General features: G+C 49.9%; 1 protein-coding gene across 4 annotated transcripts; it reads right to left on the bottom strand.

The window, feature by feature from the left end:
• Positions 1-206: 206 nt before the first annotated feature.
• On the bottom strand, positions 207-14,818 carry SF3B2 (splicing factor 3b subunit 2). Of its 4 annotated transcripts, none has more exons than XM_082748458.1 (22): positions 14,430-14,818; positions 14,222-14,271; positions 13,845-13,922; positions 12,865-13,113; positions 12,390-12,440; positions 11,314-11,431; positions 10,920-11,020; positions 10,495-10,591; positions 10,205-10,296; positions 9,608-9,823; positions 9,317-9,454; positions 9,068-9,148; positions 8,623-8,850; positions 7,438-7,587; positions 6,671-6,760; positions 6,452-6,559; positions 5,593-5,700; positions 5,175-5,317; positions 4,990-5,091; positions 1,057-1,156; positions 781-966; positions 207-438 (listed from the first exon to the last, which is right to left on the bottom strand). In XM_082748458.1, exons 1-22 carry the CDS (start codon positions 14,560-14,562, stop codon positions 367-369), a joined length of 2,691 nt encoding a protein of 896 aa, XP_082604584.1. In that variant the 5' UTR covers positions 14,563-14,818; the 3' UTR covers positions 207-366. The 4 variants fall into 4 exon arrangements, with proteins under 4 accessions (XP_082604584.1, XP_082604586.1, XP_082604587.1 ...); XM_082748460.1 differs by having other exon boundaries at positions 12,390-12,437; XM_082748461.1 differs by having other exon boundaries at positions 12,390-12,437; positions 14,222-14,268.
• Positions 14,819-17,007: the final 2,189 nt, after the last annotated feature.

The raw sequence follows: 17,007 nt of genomic DNA, 5'->3' as shown, positions 1-17,007 counted from the left end.
GGAGCCCTTTTACAAAAGCAAGCCGTGGTAACACACAATTTCAGCATGGCCTTGAATTTATCACCGGTCTCAACTGCAACGTCTGATCCAGGCGCATGCCCCAGGTCACTGAGGCAGCCCTGAAGTTGCAGAAAAAGCCTGTTTTAGTCCTTTTGACGAGGGGATTAAAAGACGAAGGAGGATCAGAAGTGTTACATATGCATCTCTTTCCTTGGGAAACAGCTTTATTTACAAAACAGGTCTAAAATAAGAACATGAAATGACAAGCCCTTGGGAATTGTGGGAGAGCTGGCTCTTGGGGACCATGTGTGAAGCCCAAACATCCAGACAGAGGGCCTAAAGGATGACCAGGTGTGTGAGGGGGACCTAAAATTTGAACTCCTTGTATTTTTTACTTCCCCCGCGGCTATCCTGGGGCTGAGCTTTCCGTTTCTTTTGCTGAAGGAGAGAAAGAGAAACTGGTTACAACGGGTGAAACAACCCACTAATCCCCAAGACAAGGGTGGGCAGCCTGACTCAGACACATAGGTCTGTGGAAAAAGTGCTAAAACTGGATTCTCTGACTTGGATGAGTTCCCCTCCTTGTGCCTTAGTTTCATCATCCTTAAAGAGGGCAGCCCACCAGAGGATTTCTAAGGTTTTCGGGACCGGGGACGCTCAGGGCAGCAGACCTGAGTGCACCCCCATTCTCATATTAGAGGACAACATGCCACTGAAAAAGGAGGCCCTGGTACCTCGTCCCTGGCTCACACCCAGCTGGGTTCCCCTGTGACCTCCTACCTTTTGTTTGGCAGCATGCTCGGCCACCATGTCACTGAAGTCTTCCTTCTCCACCTGTGCCTGCTGCTCCCGCACATGCTCCTCATACTTCTGGGTCATGGCCATGGGATCCAGCTCCAACTCTTCAGGTGCCAGGGCCACTTCCACACCCTGTAGCTCGGGAGCCGGGCCCTTCCGGCTCATCACCTGGAAAAGGGATCAGAGTCTTGTCGTCTACAGAGGGGCTTACAAGACTTCGTTTCTGCCCCCTTTCCCAGCCCCCAAAAGAGTGCTCACTGTGGACATGTCATAGATGTGGGTTGATCCCATCATGGCTCCCCCAACAGTGGCCGTTCTCTTCTCTGGTAACACAGTGAACAGCTGAGGTGTCTCGCTTCTGCAAAGGACAATGCAGTCAGGCCCAAAAAGGAAGGGACAAAAGGGTCTCTAGTAGGGGAAGAAAAGAGAACACAAGCAGCACCTCCGCCCAGCTCCCAAAGAGACTGCCAGTCACCCAGAGGAAAAACGATGCCTAGGCTGCCTCTGCAGGCAGCAGAGACCCAGAAGAAGAAACAACTTGGTTGGTGGGGAGTGGGGTGGAACAGTGCGATTCTGGGAAAAAGAGCCTTGAAGGAATATAGGGACTGAGTTAAAGGATCCCCTGACCCAAGTTTAGGGGATCAAAGACCAAGATTCCCACATGTGAAGAAGGGCTAAGGGTCGGGCTAAAAGTTCCCCAAGAACTCTGGTACAGAGAAGATGACAGGAGAAAAGAGACGACAGCTCCTGCTCAAAGCTGTACCTGGAGTTCTAACAGAGAACTCAAACTTCCAGTACTTCCTATAGCACAAGAACTAGCCGAACCAGTCTTGCCTTGTACCTCAATGATTCCACTCAAAACACAAAAGCAAATCTAGCAATATCAACCTGGACCTCCCCTCACCTCTCCCTCTGGAGAAGTAACCATCTATTCTTTTTTTGTTTTTGTTTTTTCCCAATTTATTTGACAGACAGAGATCACACGTAGGAAGAGAGGCAGACAGAGAGATAGGGGAAGAAGCAGGCTCCCCGCTGAGCAGAGAGCCCGATGCAGGGCTCGATCCCAGGACCCCGGGATCACGACCTGAGCTGAAGGCAGAAGCTTTATGAACCCACTGAGCCTCCCAGGCACTCCAGTAACCATCTACTCTCACACAACAGCCAGTTACCACCTTAGAACAGTTTAGATCCAGTCATTCCTTTGCTCAAAAACCTCTGAGGCTTGCTTATTTGAATAAACCCAACCTCCCTACGTGATCTAAAGGGTTCATAATCTGGTCCCTGTTCACTATGCTCCAACCACAAGACCCTTCTTTCTTTTCTTCCTTGTGTATATATGCCAAGCTTGAGCCTTCTGCAGAAGGAGTAACGGACAAGATTTACCCTCCCACCTGAAACAATCAAAAAAATTAAAAAGTGGGCAAAACACATGAAACAAAGATTTCAGGTCACTGGACAGGGGTAACAAAGCAGAATAACTTGTGAGACAGGAAACAAATGAGGCGTGTCCTTCAGTGACACTGCCTACTGCACTGAGACAGTCTGCAGGCCACACAAGGAGGGGGAAGCCATGTAGAGCCCAGAGGACTCTAGCTGACTGAGTTGAAGGGATGAAACTGAAAGGCCACAGAGATCAAGGCGGCTAGAGGTCACAGGGCAGAGTCCTAGAGAAGAGAGAGCAGCACAGAAACTTGAGAGCTCCGGAGACCGACAGAGGGTCTTCCTCAGTGTTGATGTGAGTGAATTGCCAGAGCCGGGGACAGAACCACCCAAAGGCACTGGTGGTAACCGTGTCTGCTTCCCACATGGGCCAGGGAATAGCACCTAACACACCAGCCTGATTAAAAATCCTCCTGATTAACAGGGCATTGGGTGGAATGTACAGAACGTCTGAGCCTGGTGGTGGAGAGGACCGCACACCGCTTCAGTCCTGCCTCAGGAACCTGAAATGCAAGACCTGAGAATCAAACTGTTTCCAAGTACCTTAACTGTGTGCCTAGACAAACCTGAGCAAGGCTTGCAGGAATACAAAGAAGCCAGAACCCCGCACCCAATGAGGTAGATTTCACTAAGTCTGGCTTTCAGTCAAAAATTAACAAGCATGTGGGGTGCCTGGGTGGCACAGTCGGGTAAGTGTCCAACTTTGTTTTTGGCTCAGGTCATGATCTCAGGGCTAGATCAAGGCCCCCATTAAGATCTGCGCTCAGCACGGAGTCCGCTTGGGATTCTCTCTCTCTGTCCCTCTGCTCCTCCTGCTTGTGCTCGCTCTCTCTCTCAAATAAATATATCTTAAAAAAAAGGAAATACAAAGAGAAAAAAGAGATTTTCAAAAGGAACAGAGCATCAGGGAGCAGGAGGGCAGCTTTGAGAGATCTAATGCATACATAATTGGAGTTACAAAGGAGAAGAAGAGAAAGCAAAGGTACCAGAAGATATATCTGGAGAGGGGCACCTGGGTGGTTCAGTTGGTTAAGCATCCAACTCTTGATTCTGGCTCAGAGTTGTGAAAGCAAGCCCCATGCTGGGCCTGGAGCCTCCCTCATGGACCCCGCTAGGGATTCTCTCCCTTTGCCTCACCCCCGCCCCAAAATAAAGTATTGAAAGTAAACTACTGCCAACCTAGAATCCTATCCCCGATCAAAATCAAAAATCTTTCAAAAGGACATTTAAATAAAACCAAAAAATTTTAAAATAAAATAAATCTTTCAAAAGGACAAACGAAGAAATTCTCAGGCTGCCAATACTGGAAGAATTTATGACCATAAGATCCACAACAAGAAATGCTGAAGGATGCCTTTCAGGTGGCAGGAAAATGCCACCAGATGGAAACCTGGATGTACATAAGAAATGAAAGTTCACTGAGAATCGTATTTATGAGTTAATATAGGACAAATTATTTAAATCACTCTAAAAGATTAAAAAAAAAAAAAAAAAAGGACAACTAATCATTTAAACAAAAATAACCACATAAGGAGCGCCTGGGTGGCTGAGTGGGTAAAGCCTCTGCCTTCGGCTCAGGTCATGATCTCAGAGTCCTGGGATCAAGCCCCTCATTGGGCTCTCTGCTCAGCACAGAGCCTGCTTCCTCCTCTCTCTCTGCCTGCCTCTCTGCCTGCTTGTGTTCTCACTCTGTCAAATAAATAAATAATATCTTTAAAAATAAATAAATAAATAAATAAATGAAATAACCACATAACGTAGGATTTATAATACGTAAAAGTAAAAAGCATGATGACCACACAAAGGCTGGGAAGAGAAAAATGGAGTACACTGCTGTTAGGTACTCACTTCCCTCTGCAAGCAGCATGATCACTTGAAGGTAGATTGTGATAAAGACCCGTACTATAAACCCTACAGCAACCACTAAAAATAACAAAACAAGGGTGCCTGGGTGGCTCAGTCACTAAGCGTCTGCCTTCGGCTCAGGTCATGATCTCAGGGTCCTCAGGGACTGAGCTCCACATCAGGCTCCCTGCTTGGCAGTAAGCCTGCTTCTCCCTCTCCCACTCCCCATGCTTGGGTTCCCTCTCTTGCTGTCTCTGTCAAATAAATAAATTAAATCTTTAGGAAAATAAAGTAAAATAAAATTTAAAAAATAACAAAACAGAACTTTACAGTTAATAAGTCAACAAAGGAGATAAAATGGAATCATAAAAAAAAAGTTCAATTAATCTAAAATGTACCAAATAGGAAAACGGAACACAATCCAGAATGGGCAAAGAAATGGCCTCAGGACAAAGGAGTCAATTCATCAAGAAGCCTTAACAATCCTACACAGTTACATACCTAGTAAGGGAGTTTCCATTGCAAGACTCGGAGAAACCCCTGTCTGTCTTAGGCACTTCCGCTTCCTTCTGCCTCAGATTACCTTGCAGTTAGATCTTTCCTAACATTCAGCTCTCGGCTCCAATACCTCAGTGAGACCTTCCCAAAGACCTCCCTGCCACCCAGTTCCCTCCACATCCCATTACCTGGTTGAGTTTGCGTCACCTTCCTACCCCTATCTGAAATCACCTTGTTCTCTGAGGATCTGCTTACCTGGTGTTTTTCAGTGCCTAAAGCTGTGCCTAGCAGAGTCCATAACTGGTTCACAAGGTGGGGAAAGCGGGGCACAAGTCAGCTGGCCAACCCAGAGGCTGAAGGGAAGAGGAAGACCTTCCCTCTCAGCTGTGCTGTGCCTGGTTCTCTCACCCATCCATTGCTTCCTCAATCTTCTTCTTCCTCAGCTCAATGAGCTCAGGGGTCTCCATTCCAGCCGGCACCGACGAGAACCCTCCAGGAGTGATGAGGCCACTGCGAAGAGAGAAACAAGCTCTGGAGTCATGAGAAAGCCCCCAGCGACAGGCCACTTTAGCGGCAGACTCTGCTCGCCCCACCTGTCTGCAGGGGTGATAAAACCGGTCTCATCTGGTTTGTCCTCATCACTTTCTTCTTCTTCCTCTTCTTCTGAAGACTCTTCATCAGATGGCTCCAGCTCCCCCCAAGGGGTCCTATCAATCTCCTCTTCCTCAGTCTTGGTCTGAAAGAGATCATTCATTCATTCATTCAGCAAACGTTTACTATGTACCCACGATGCGTCAAGTTGTTGCGAACTGAAGGGATGGAAAAGTACACAGACAATAATCTCTGCCCAGAGAGAGCTCACATTCTATTGGGGAACTTACTGCAGTCACATCTCAGGAAAATGCGTGTCCTTTTTCAGACTCTGAAACTTCCAAACACCTGGCTCCCTGACAATGACTATAAACTACCTCCACACTTCACAACCTGAAGTAAGACAGCCATGGCCTATACCTGAAATTCAGCAGCATTGGTTCCAAACACGTCCCCATAGAGTGGTTTCCCGGTTTCATCTACTGGGGGTTTGCCCCAGCCACCAGCATGGTACCCAAAGGAACAGCTCTGCAAGAGACCGAACACAAGTCAGTTCCACTGCTAAGCGCCGGAGCAAACGCTGGAGCCCTGGAGAGACGTCACGCTACACAGTACAGAACTAGCGCTTGGTAACTCTGAAAATTATAATTTCAGGGAAGAATTAAATGTTATAAAGCATTACAGAGCAAAAGTAGTAAGCGAGAAAAATCCAGAGGCAACAGGATGGGGAAATGGGAGGCAGAGAGTTGACTAATAAACCTCGGCCTTCACGGTAGATTCCACGTTGCCTGAAGGTCAAAAACACAACTCTTACCGATTTTTCCTAACTTTAAGAAGCTTTTAAAATCTATTTCTCTAAAGGGACAGAAATTTTTACCTGAAGTTTCACAATTACTTCTTTTTTACCGTAATGACTTTGCTATCAAAGTTTTTTTTAAATCAATGCTTCATATTTCAAAATAAAAGCGTAATGCCATTCTTGAGATAAAATTATTTCTATCTGTCCAGCCGCGTATAAAGCAAAGAGATATCTGGAAACACATTCACCAAATTTTAAATCTGGTTATTTCTGAGTGGTGAAATGATAGGCCATTTGTTTTCATCTTTGGACTCATCAATTCTCATTGACTGTTTTATAACAAACAAAAACTTATTTTGGGGGAGAAAAAAAAAAGAGAGAGACAGAGACATGGTAGGATGGGATAAGAGAAGGAGAAAAAAAAAAAATCATCCTCTAGTCAAAAAGCAGAGGCAACTAAGAATGAAAGCCAGTACTCACCTCGGGGATGGGCGAGTTCAGCCCAGGAATTTTCAGGTTGGGGTACGACGGGGGTGGTCCGTATCGCTGCATGGCAATCAGCCACGGGGGAGGGACCTTGTGAGCATTCTGCCGGAAAAAGAGAACAGGATACCATTTGCCCAACCTTGTCCTTTGTCTCTCTTCTGCCCCAATTCCCATCCTCTTCTTGGCCTCCCCAGTCAGGTAGCTGGCACTCACTGGTCCGACTGGCATCCCCAAAGAAATCCTTAGCTCATCAGACAGATCTCCTGGCTTCTTCTCCTTCAGTCGTGTCTCAAACTCCTTCCCCTGAGGAAAAAGCAGAGCACACTGTATTATGAATGCCAGACACACACTGGGAATTCAATGGCAAGAGGCTAGGCTAGGAACAAAGATGAGAAGTCCCAATCCACTCCAGACACAAAATCCCACTGAGAGCTGCCCTAGTGCCTGTTGATTCTCATCACTCCTTTCCCCGGCTGGAGTAGGAAAAGGAATAAAGGCCAGAAAGGAGGAGAGAAGCAGGACTCCCAGTGCCGACGTTAACCCACCACAAGAACACGGCCAGATTCAGGACCTGCTTTCTCATCTGTGAAATGAGGACACTTGACAGGATGATCGCCAAGATCCTTCCACCCCCACAATTTCCTGATATTCCGGTGACGGCCATTTCAAGGATCAGTAGGAAAAAAATAAAAACTTTTCTCCCACCCTCAGTATTAACTGTTTTCCTAAAAGCATCTACCACTTGGTGCCTCTGCCTCTTATCCAGTCATCCAGTCATCATTTTAAAGACAGAGACTGAACTTCTCCTCAAAAAAAAACCTACCTCATTTTAAGATTTCAAATTCCACTCCCTCCAAGGAGAGTTAAGAGCTAAGGCTGAGGAGAGGAGCCACTGTACATCTTGGAAAGCTTTTCCAACTAAGTGTTACAAAGCTATGACTGAAGGCCCAGTCTCTCCTTCCCAGCCCCTACACCCAAACCTCATAGTACAGGTCCCCGTGGATGGTCAGCTTTGGCTTGGTCTGCCACTTGAAGAAAGCATCGTGCAGTTTCTGGTAGTCAATGTCGATCTTCCCCATCTTTGGCCGAACCTTCTCTCGCATTTTGGACTTCATGGTCTTCTGTTCTTCCTGTGAAAAATGCCAGAAGACAGATTATAAAAAATATTCACCAAGTTCGGCTCTTTAAAGATCTGGCTCCCTACTGCCAAAAGAAATACAGGAAGGGGCGCCTGAGTGGTTTAGTTAGTTAAGCACCTGCCTTCGGCTCAAATCATGATCCCAGAGTCCTGGGATCGAGCCCCGCACTGGGCTCTGCTCAGCGGGGTGTCCGGTTCTCCCTCTCTCTCTAGCCCGTCCCCTTCCACACATGCTGTCTCTCATTTTCTCACTCCCAAATAAGTATTTAAAAAATAAAAAAAAAGAAAGGGAAACTTCATTTATCTCATTCCAGAAGTCACCAAAATCCTTCCCGCTCAAACCCTTCAAAATTACATAATCCCAGTTGAACAAAATAGATGTGTCATATAAAATCATCTTCAGGTACGGACACCGATGGTTTTTCAAACCATCTGATCAAGAGACTGACCTCATCAGCTGCCTCTGGACAGAACTGGGTGACTGGAGTCTAACTGACAGACAGTTTTCATCATGTATTTTTGTACCTCCTGAATTTTCTGCAGTATACACAAGTATTCTCTACTCAAAGTATTTCACTTAAAAATTTAAATCTAAAAAGTTATACAACCACCCTGAATCTCCAGCCACAAAGTGCATCAGGCTCACATTGGGAACAGGGAACTGCACACACAGCTAAAAGCCACCTGCAGGAAAAGGAGTCACCATGTGCAGTTCAAAGAATTGGCCTAGTGCAGGCAGAGGAAGGAGGAGGAGACGAGAGGGGACACGGAGCCACGTGGAATCAGAAATCTCAGCACGGGGCAGGAGAGCCAGCTCTGAACATCGAGGTCGGGTCTGCCTTTCATGAGCTGCTGTCTTCCCCCCGCCCTTCCCGCTCTCTGTCATAGGCAGTGGTGACTTCTGGAGAATGGATAATGAGACAATTAACAAGAAGGTAGACTCTGGGAACCACATTCCCGATTTTGAAACAGGCGACCATTAAAGCCGTGGAGCCGCCGGCGGATCTGGGCCCGGGCGGTCCCCTACCTTCTCCTGCAGGGCTTCCCGCATCTCCTGGATGCCTGTGCGTTTGATGAAGTCTGGCAGCTCAAACGGGGGCTTCTCGATGCCTCGTTTGCCCTGTAGGTACTTGCGCTTAAAACACCAGTGGCGTGGTACAGGCACAGAATTCCGAGTGGCCTTGAGGTGAACCAAGAGCTTGGGGTCCTGTGCGGTGACATCGTGCATCTCCACGACATCAGGCCGAGCCACCAGCTGGAAAACACAGCAACGTGCCACTAGAAAGCCCTAACCTCTCAGATCTGAGACTCTCTCTCTTTCATTCCTCAGAGAACATGTGCCTACGTCACCCAGGCCTCCTTCAAAGCCCTCCTCCCTACCCCACAAAACAAAACCCTTGTGCCTCCCTAGGAGCTGTTCATGCCGTCTCCCAGCCAGGCTCTAGGATCTGCTAGATCCATTCCAAGCTCACCTGCTTGAGCTCAGCCACAGTGAAACGATTCATTCGGCGCAACTTCTTCTTGGACAACTTGGGGGCCTCGGGCTTCTTTTCCTAGAACAAAACCATCATTTCTTTTCAGCAAGCCTATAAGGTATGAATCACGCTGCCTGGCTCACCCCAAAGGCATTCTCCTCTGCAGGAGCTCCCCACGACCCCTTGCCCGCTGCACCTCAGCCACCCATCCCAAGCCCCCTCCCGCCAGGAGCTTGCGGGCCTCACCTGTTCGTCGTCGCTGCTGTCGTCATCGCTGTCCTTGTGCTCCTCCTCAAAGCCCTTCTTCTTGGGGGCTGTGGAGTTCTCCAGTTTGTCGAGTTTCTCTGGCTCCTTCTCCTTCTCCTTCTTCACGTCGTCGGTGAGCTGGGAAGGCAGACGACGTGGAAACCCAAGCCCTGCGTCCCTCCCTAGTTCTGAACCCAGCACCAAAGAGACGCCCTCCCTTACTCTGTCTTTCCCCATCCCTGCCCGTTCCCTGCTCAGCTGTGCCCCTTCCCAACGTGCTGCTCCTTGTACCTTGAAAGCCTCAAAAATCCTCTTGAAGAAGATGAAGTTGGGCTCATAAATTTCCGGTTCTTCAGTCACATACTCAATTTCAACATCAGCTGCCGGGGAGTCGGAGCCGCGGGACCGGGTTGACTCTTTCTCTCGGTCCCCAGAGCTCTCAGAAGACGCCCCCCGAACCCGCTGGGGCTTTTTCTTCTTCTTTCGGTTCCGCCGCTTCCGGTTTTTCTTGCGACAGAAGGAAAACCAACTGGGTCAGAGAATCCAAGCATCATGCCCTCCCCTAATCTCCTCATCCTGTTTCCCCAAGTGACAGAGGAAAGAGGCCTTGAAGTCGGACTCCAAAGTTCTGCTCCTCTCAAGCTGTGTGCCTATCAGTAAATTCCTGCACCTCTCAGAACCTAAATGTCTGCAGCTGTAAAACGCTGGCATGCATAGTACTCTGAACTCCAAAGATTATGATAATTAAACATGAAATATCTGTAAGATACTTGGGACAAGAACTGGCACAAATAGCAGCTATTACTTACTGAACACCTTGCGCTAGAATGACTTTAGTGCCCAAATACCGTCTCCGAACATTCCTTCCAGACTCTGCTCCATCCCTACCTCTTTCTTGGATACAGACACGGTGTCCTCCTCAGTCTCTGACGCTGACTGGCCCAGGGATGAGCGAGTGTCTGTTTCCATTTCCTCTTCCTCTGTAAGGGAGAAAGGCGGCCATCAGGTTCCTCGCACTGGTACCACACCACTCGCCTGCAGGAACTCCTTTTTTTTTTTTAACCAAGGGCCAGTTTCCCTCTCAAAGGATGGGACAGAGGGAAGGGATGGAGGAGTGCAGACTCGGCCTCAGCCTCTCCAGGTTCTGCCCTGCAGCCCTCGGGCCCCAACACACTCACCGTGCTGAGAGTTCATCTCTTCCTGGCGGCTCTCCTTCAGCTGCAGGATCTTTTCCAAAGCCTGGGGGATCTTGGGTCCCACAGAGGGGTCATCCATCTGCCAGAGGCGACCCAGACAGAGAAGTTAATCTCAGATTTCGACCTCTTGTACAAGAAAGACTGCCAGGTAGGTGATGTAAACGGCAGAGAGCAACAGTACGAAAGGGTCACAATCATCCCTCAGCCCCCTTCAGAGTGAACCTCAGAACCCTGCCCAGGAAACGTCTCCTAAACCCTACTTCCTGCTCTACCTAAATACGCTTTAACTAGATATGGCTCTCCCCTGCCCCCCATCCCTGGAAGTCCTCCTATCTTCTCTCAGAATCCTTCTCCAGAAAGTTCTTCTCCACACTCTCCAGTTCCTAGAAAGAAATCACCAATCTCACCTCTCTATTCTCATCTCCAGGGGGTGGTGGGGGACCACGAGGCCGGGGAACCGGGGCTCCCATGGGCAAAACAGTGGGAGTGGGGCCCACTGGAGCAGCAACTGTGAGAAGAAAGAAATTCAAAGTCAGAAGAGACAAAACACGCATCTTAAAAATTACCTTTCTTGCTAAAGATCACTGTGACGGTCACCCTTAGGGAGAGGGGGTGGCTAGAAGGGAGCCCAGGAGAGATTTTGAGGTACTAGTATCATTCTGGTTCTTGGTCCTCGTGCTGGTTGTATGAGTTACTCAGTTTACGACAGTTCATTGAACTTACGCACTCCACAGGACATGTACTTACGAGTAGGATTTTTCAAACAGTCTTTCCCCTTCCCTTCCATTTCTAGGGTCTTACCTCGAGGACCCAAAGGAGTGCGAACGCCAATCTGGCCCATGTCTTGTGGGGGCCGAGGGACTGGGGTGCCCATCTTGGCAATCTCCTGCTGCCGTTCCTGCTCCAGGAGCACAGCTGCCTGTAAGAGAGACGTGGGAGTGAAGACACAGCTTGGAAATCCACTGGGCAGGCAGCCTCTGGCAAACACAGGCTGTCAGCCAATAGGCCCAAGAAGAACAATCAGGTACCACCAGAGTTCGGACATCCTCATCACCCCGACCCTTCCAGGCTACTGATCCACGCACAGGAGGTCTCTCATCACAAAAGAAAACCCCTGGAAATAACACCAAAAAATCCCAGGGAACTCCTGGTTTCTAACAGAGAATTTAACATGTAGCTACACAAAGCCTTCTATTTTTTTAACAAGAGTTTTCTTCCCCAAGAGATTAAGTTATTTCTAAGGAACAATGAATTCTTTTCTTATTCCTGCTCTTCAAGATCTAGCACAATCTAGGCAAAAACAGCACTTCATAAGTAATTTCGTGTCTATTCCTGTTAATGTTTACTTTCTAATACTCCCAGTAACACACTAGGGAACAACTGACAAAATGCCCCTCTGGGACTGAATGCCTTCTGTATCATTCTCTAACTACATCTACCATGTTTAGTCTAAATCCAATACAACTGACTAAATAAATCCAGGCTCTCCTCGTGGGTACCTAAAACAATTATCACATAAGACTAACAGGAGTCACCAAACTTCTTCTGTAATGGGCTAAACAATAAACATCTTAAACTCTATGGGTCATTGCAAAGGCCGTAGTATGTTCTGGTTTGCTTATTTTTTTTTTTCCTTAACAATCCTTTAAAGATAGAAACACCATTCTTAACTTGCAGGCCATGCTAAATCAGGTCACAGTCTGTAGTTTACCAATCCCAGGGCTCCAGTGAAGATGGGATTATTTGGAAGATACTGGAACTTAAGGATGAGGTAACCTCCATGGAAAATTTGCAAGGCACATCTTGTTCTGGACACTAAGCACTAGGAATAAGAGTCCATGGACTGGACCATAAGGCCAAAGGCTAGGGGGCATTACCCGCTTCTGCTGCTCCAAGAGCTCGTGTTCCTTCAGTGAATGATCTCCCTGCTTAAAAAAGAAAACAAGTTCCCATCAGTACCACCATCCCTGAGGCCAGGCTGTCATAACTCTGCTTCCTGGGGTCCTCTTCCATTTGAGGGCCTATGTTCTAGTCTTGGGTCCAGACCTTCCCAGAAAGCTCAGCCCCAGGGTGCCTGGGTGGCTCAGTTGGTTAAGCGTCTGCCTTCGGCTCAGGTCATGATCCCAGGGTCCAGGGACCAAGTCCCACATCAGGCTCCCTGCTCAGCAGGGAGTCTGCTTCTCCTTCTCCCTCTGCCTCTGCCTCTGCCCTCCCCTCCTGCTCATGCTAATAAATAAAATATTAAAAAAAAAAAAAGAGGAAGAGGAGGAGCCTTAGCCTCAGCCTCTCTGAAGCTCCACTGCCCCTTTAGCACCCTGTTGAGACCCACACCGAAGCTGCCATCTACCCCACCTGCTTAGCACGTTCCTCTTGCTGCATCAGCAAAGCCGCCTGCTGCTGCGCCAGCTTCAGCCGCTCCTCCTCTGACAGAGCCACAGGCTCACCCACCCGGAGAGGAGGTGGTGGCCCCAAGCTTGGTGGGCGGGGTCCAACTGCCATAGGAAAGCCAAGGCCAAGGCCTGGTGGAGGTGGTGGGGGCGGTGGAGGAGGTTGCAGCGGGGGGAGTCCCATGGGTGGCGGCGGCATGGGAATCCCAGAAAGCTGTGGAGAAAAAATGTGAACCTAAACTAGGAAACGTTTACCTACTGCAGACATTTGCTGAAGATCAACTATGAGCCAGGCGCTAGGATTCAAAATCAAATGACATATAATTCTCGCATGTAAGAAAACAATACTCTATAACAATACCGAAAGAAGAGGATGCTAATTTGGGGGAACCAACCAAGGAAACTATCGACTTTCTCCCCAAAAAAACGTGAACACAGATTTTGCATACAATTTCAGGAAATTTGAGGACACCTCTAAAGGCCACCTGGGAACTCCTCGTCCCACACAGAGAAGTCAATAGTTCCCAGGTCAGAGCCATTGTCCTAGAGAAAAATTCAAATCCTGGCTCAGAAAGGACACGAAAGTTGAGAAGACTTAAGTAAACTGGAGCCAGTGTGTCCCAATGACTCACTAAATGTAAAAGCTATGAAATCAAACCAGGGAATGAGCCTTAATGTCTAACTGAACAAAATGGGAACTGTGCCCTGGGAAGGCAAAAAAGAGTTCTTCCCAGCTGAAGAAGAATCAAGTCAGGCTTCCAGATTATGTAAGCTGCACCTTAAACGACAGGTAGAATTTGGAAAAGCAGACACTGGCAAAGGTGATAAGGACCAGGACCAAAGGAGAACTGAAGAGCTGCCATTTCTCCCTGTCCAATCTGTTAGTTGCATCTCCAATACACTGAATGTGAGAGATCATCTTATAAAGTAGAACCACCCCCTTACCTGTGCAGACATGGGAGGGGGAGCAGCCTTGTCCCCATCTTCACCTCTCAGAACTGGCCGATTCAGCACGATGCCAGTCTGCAAAACAGAAAGGACTCCAGGTCAGTCCAAGAGGAGCTGTTCCACCAAACGACATTCACTCCCATTCATTCAACAAAATTTACCCAGTGCCTGTCTGCCAGAGCTTGAGCTACTGGAGAGGACCGACGCAGACAGAAACGATTACAACTGGTCAGATAATGACAAAAACAAGCGGGAACAGCAAACCCCTGCTTGCTGTGTAGAGCTACATAAAGAACCAAGACCGAGCAGTGAGGGGCCATGAAGGCCTTCCCTAAAAACTCGGCCTACCCCGACGTCCCGCCACCAACACGTACCTGGCGGGTGTAGGTCTGCAGCCTCTCCACCAGCTCCTCGCGACTCCCTGCTGGGCAAAGCACAAGATCAACAGGGTCCGTCAGGATCAAGTCAGGCCTCGGCGATCCGCCTCCGCCCCTCCCCCCGCCGCCGGGTCTCCGGGGTAACCAGGCTCAGCTTCTCCTCAGGCCTGCGCTGCCCCGGCTCTTGACCTCTCGAGGTTCTCACCTTGGATCGGAGCTCCGATCTCTGCCAATTTGGCTTGCAGCTCCTGGGCAGCCCAAGCGCCATAGTGCCCAGGGGGTGGCGGCGGCGGCAGCTGTAACTCTCCTTTGGGAGGCTCGGGATGCTCGGCCGCCATCTTAGCCGCAGGAAGGCGCGCGACCAACCCGGAAGTTCGAGCCAGACTTGGGGCCCACTTCCCGGAACTTCCGGCAGCGCAGCACGCCACGTCCGCTGGAGGATTGGCAGGCCATACACACTGAGGCCCAGCCCCTGCGGATCTCCAAGGGTTCCCAGGGGACCTGGCCGCGAGGCCTTCTGGGACTTGTAGTACGCAGGTCCCCTGCTCTGGCGGTCCGACTCTGGGAGGACTGTACCGGGCTCAAGCACCGGGAACACTGGGGGCTGGAGCGGGGGCGGGGCTGCGGAGAACGAAGGTCCCGCCCGAAAGGCGTGCTCTCCGCGTCTGACCCGCCGGAGCGCAGAGCCCCAGCCTTCCGACCCGACTTCCAGCTCAGGCGTGAGAGGTCCGGGCGCTTACGTTCCTCAGGGAGTCCTGAAGGACTCATTCCGCCGGCGGCCGCGCGTTACGGGCGCCAAGCGGGAGGTTGCAGCCGATGCCTGTGATAAAACAGTATCTGATTGTCTGCCCGCCCACCCCCGGCCCACGCTTGGATGAATGGGCTGAAAGAGGATCGGAGCCGAAGAGAAGCGGGCTGAGCTCCAGCTGCCGACCTGGGGGAAGGGCCACACTAAAGCCCCTTTTTCCACCTATCAGGCCGGCTCAAATGTCTCCGCTAGGCTTTCTCCCGCTTTCCTTTCCTTCTTTGGAGCTCCCATAAAACGTACAAACATCTACCGTTTGTTTTAAAGCCTTTCTTGCTCCTTTGCCCCCACCTCCTCCCCAAGAACGTGAGCAGAGACCTGGGCTTTTTACTGTCTGGCAGCACCTGGCTCTCAAGAGGAGCTCAGTAATGATTCATGGGGGGCGGGGGAGGAGGGGACAAACGAAACGGCCATTCGGGCGCCAGGTTTTGCATCCTTTTTAGTCCCGAAAATGAACTCAGGACCTTTTCTTCCCTTGTCCCCACCAGACTACTGGCGGCGTGGACGCTGCCTCCCTTGCCCCACCACCGCCACCACCACCACCAGCAGCGGCCTGTGCGCCGAAGGAGGGATGAGAAGCCCCCCCCCCCTCCGTCTGTCCAGCTTCCACCTCTCCCTATCCTGACCCGTCAGTTCTGTTTCTCTCGGCACCTCTGCCACTAGCTCTGAGATCCCCCTCCCATTCTAGCCCTGTCCTTTCACTGATAGGCTCACTGCCTGTGCAAGTGTGTGTGTGTGTGGGGGGGGGTGAGAGAGCTGGGAAACTCAAGTAAAGCCTCATTTTCCCCCACACACCCACACCCTTCCTATCCTCTTTCTAGCATGCTCCATTTCACTGACTGCCCCCCCCAAGAGAAGTAGCCAAGAGCAGGGAAAAAAGATGGGGTGCCAGGTCTACGATAGGTGGGTTTAGGAGAAACAGAGAAGGACTGTGCCAGGAAGGTTTGCTCACATCCTAGCCCTAGCTAGAAAATTCCCTTCCCTCCTGCCCAAGCCTCAATCCTTCCTCTTCCCCTCACCACCACCGTCCCAGTCTCCAGATACTCCCAAAGGAGAAGCCAAACCCAGAGAGGACAGAAGAAATAGCAGTGCTGCCCTCCCCTCCAGCTTGTCGGCACACTCAGGAAAAACCATTCCTGACCCAGAAGAAGCTTCTTTCTGCTCCGTGTAACTGGAGAGCTGCTGGCAGGTCATCTGTCGGTGCAGGGCCCTGGGCAGGTGTATACGCTGGGGAAGGTGATAGGGGTCGCTGAGGCAAGATAAACTAAAGTCTGATGGGTGAAGAGGTAATGTAGTTGCGGCCAGAAAGGGACAAGTGGGGCCTTATCATAACAGCCCTGGGACGCAGGCAGGACAGGTCCTCCCATTGTGCAGAGGGGAAATAGGGGCAGAGAGAAGCTGACATTCCCAAGAAGCCAAACTGGGACCACAAGCATTTCTCCTGACTGCAAGAGCCCCCATTCCCTTCTACCTCTTAACAAGGACCCTCATACAATAGCTACCTGTGTGGGACTGGAATGGAATCCAATCCTTTCCGGTCCTGGTTTGGGCTGCTATCCCAGCTCCAGCATCCTTGCCATACTCAGCTAAGAGGGGAGGAGAAAGCAGGGGTCGGTGAGAACCAATGAATTACATGTGGGGCCGCTGGTGTCTGGCATTATTTTGGGAGGTACTGCTGCCCATCTCCCAGGGGGTAGGAACTAAGGCCTAAGAAGGCAGAAAATTCAGGAGCACCCCCCCCCCCAACACACACACACACACCCATGGGAATTTACACAGAACCTTCACATGTATCATCTCTGCAAATCCAAGAACACCTCTCTATTGGAGAGCTGAAAGTATTCAGGCCCAGGGACTGGCTCTTGACTCTGGGACTTAATTAAGTTCAACAGGGCTGAACTTGGGTTCTTTAATTTCCCAAAACAAAGTGCTAAAGCTCTGGTCAGGAGTGAGTGGGTCCGGAGTCCTGCTGGAGAGA

The sequence above is a fragment of the Mustela nivalis genome (genome assembly GCF_964662115.1).
Source record: "Mustela nivalis genome assembly, chromosome: 9".
In the NCBI taxonomy this organism is placed as follows: domain Eukaryota; kingdom Metazoa; phylum Chordata; class Mammalia; order Carnivora; family Mustelidae; genus Mustela; species Mustela nivalis.
Note: the sequence above shows the minus strand (reverse complement) of the source record. Positions and strands in the feature narration are given on the sequence as shown.

Bases quoted from the DNA above. Each gene is read 5' to 3' on its own strand.
- SF3B2 (XM_082748458.1), bottom strand. From the start codon at position 14,562: ATGGCGGCCGAGCATCCCGAGCCTCCCAAAGGAGAGTTACAGCTGCCG. The intron at 7,588-8,622 runs GTAGGGGACCGC...CATTTTTCACAG, and splicing joins GGGAAGCCCTGCAGGAGAAG to GAAGAACAGAAGACCATGAA. The intron at 439-780 runs GTAGGAGGTCAC...TCTCTCCTTCAG, and splicing joins AGCATGCTGCCAAACAAAAG to CAAAAGAAACGGAAAGCTCA.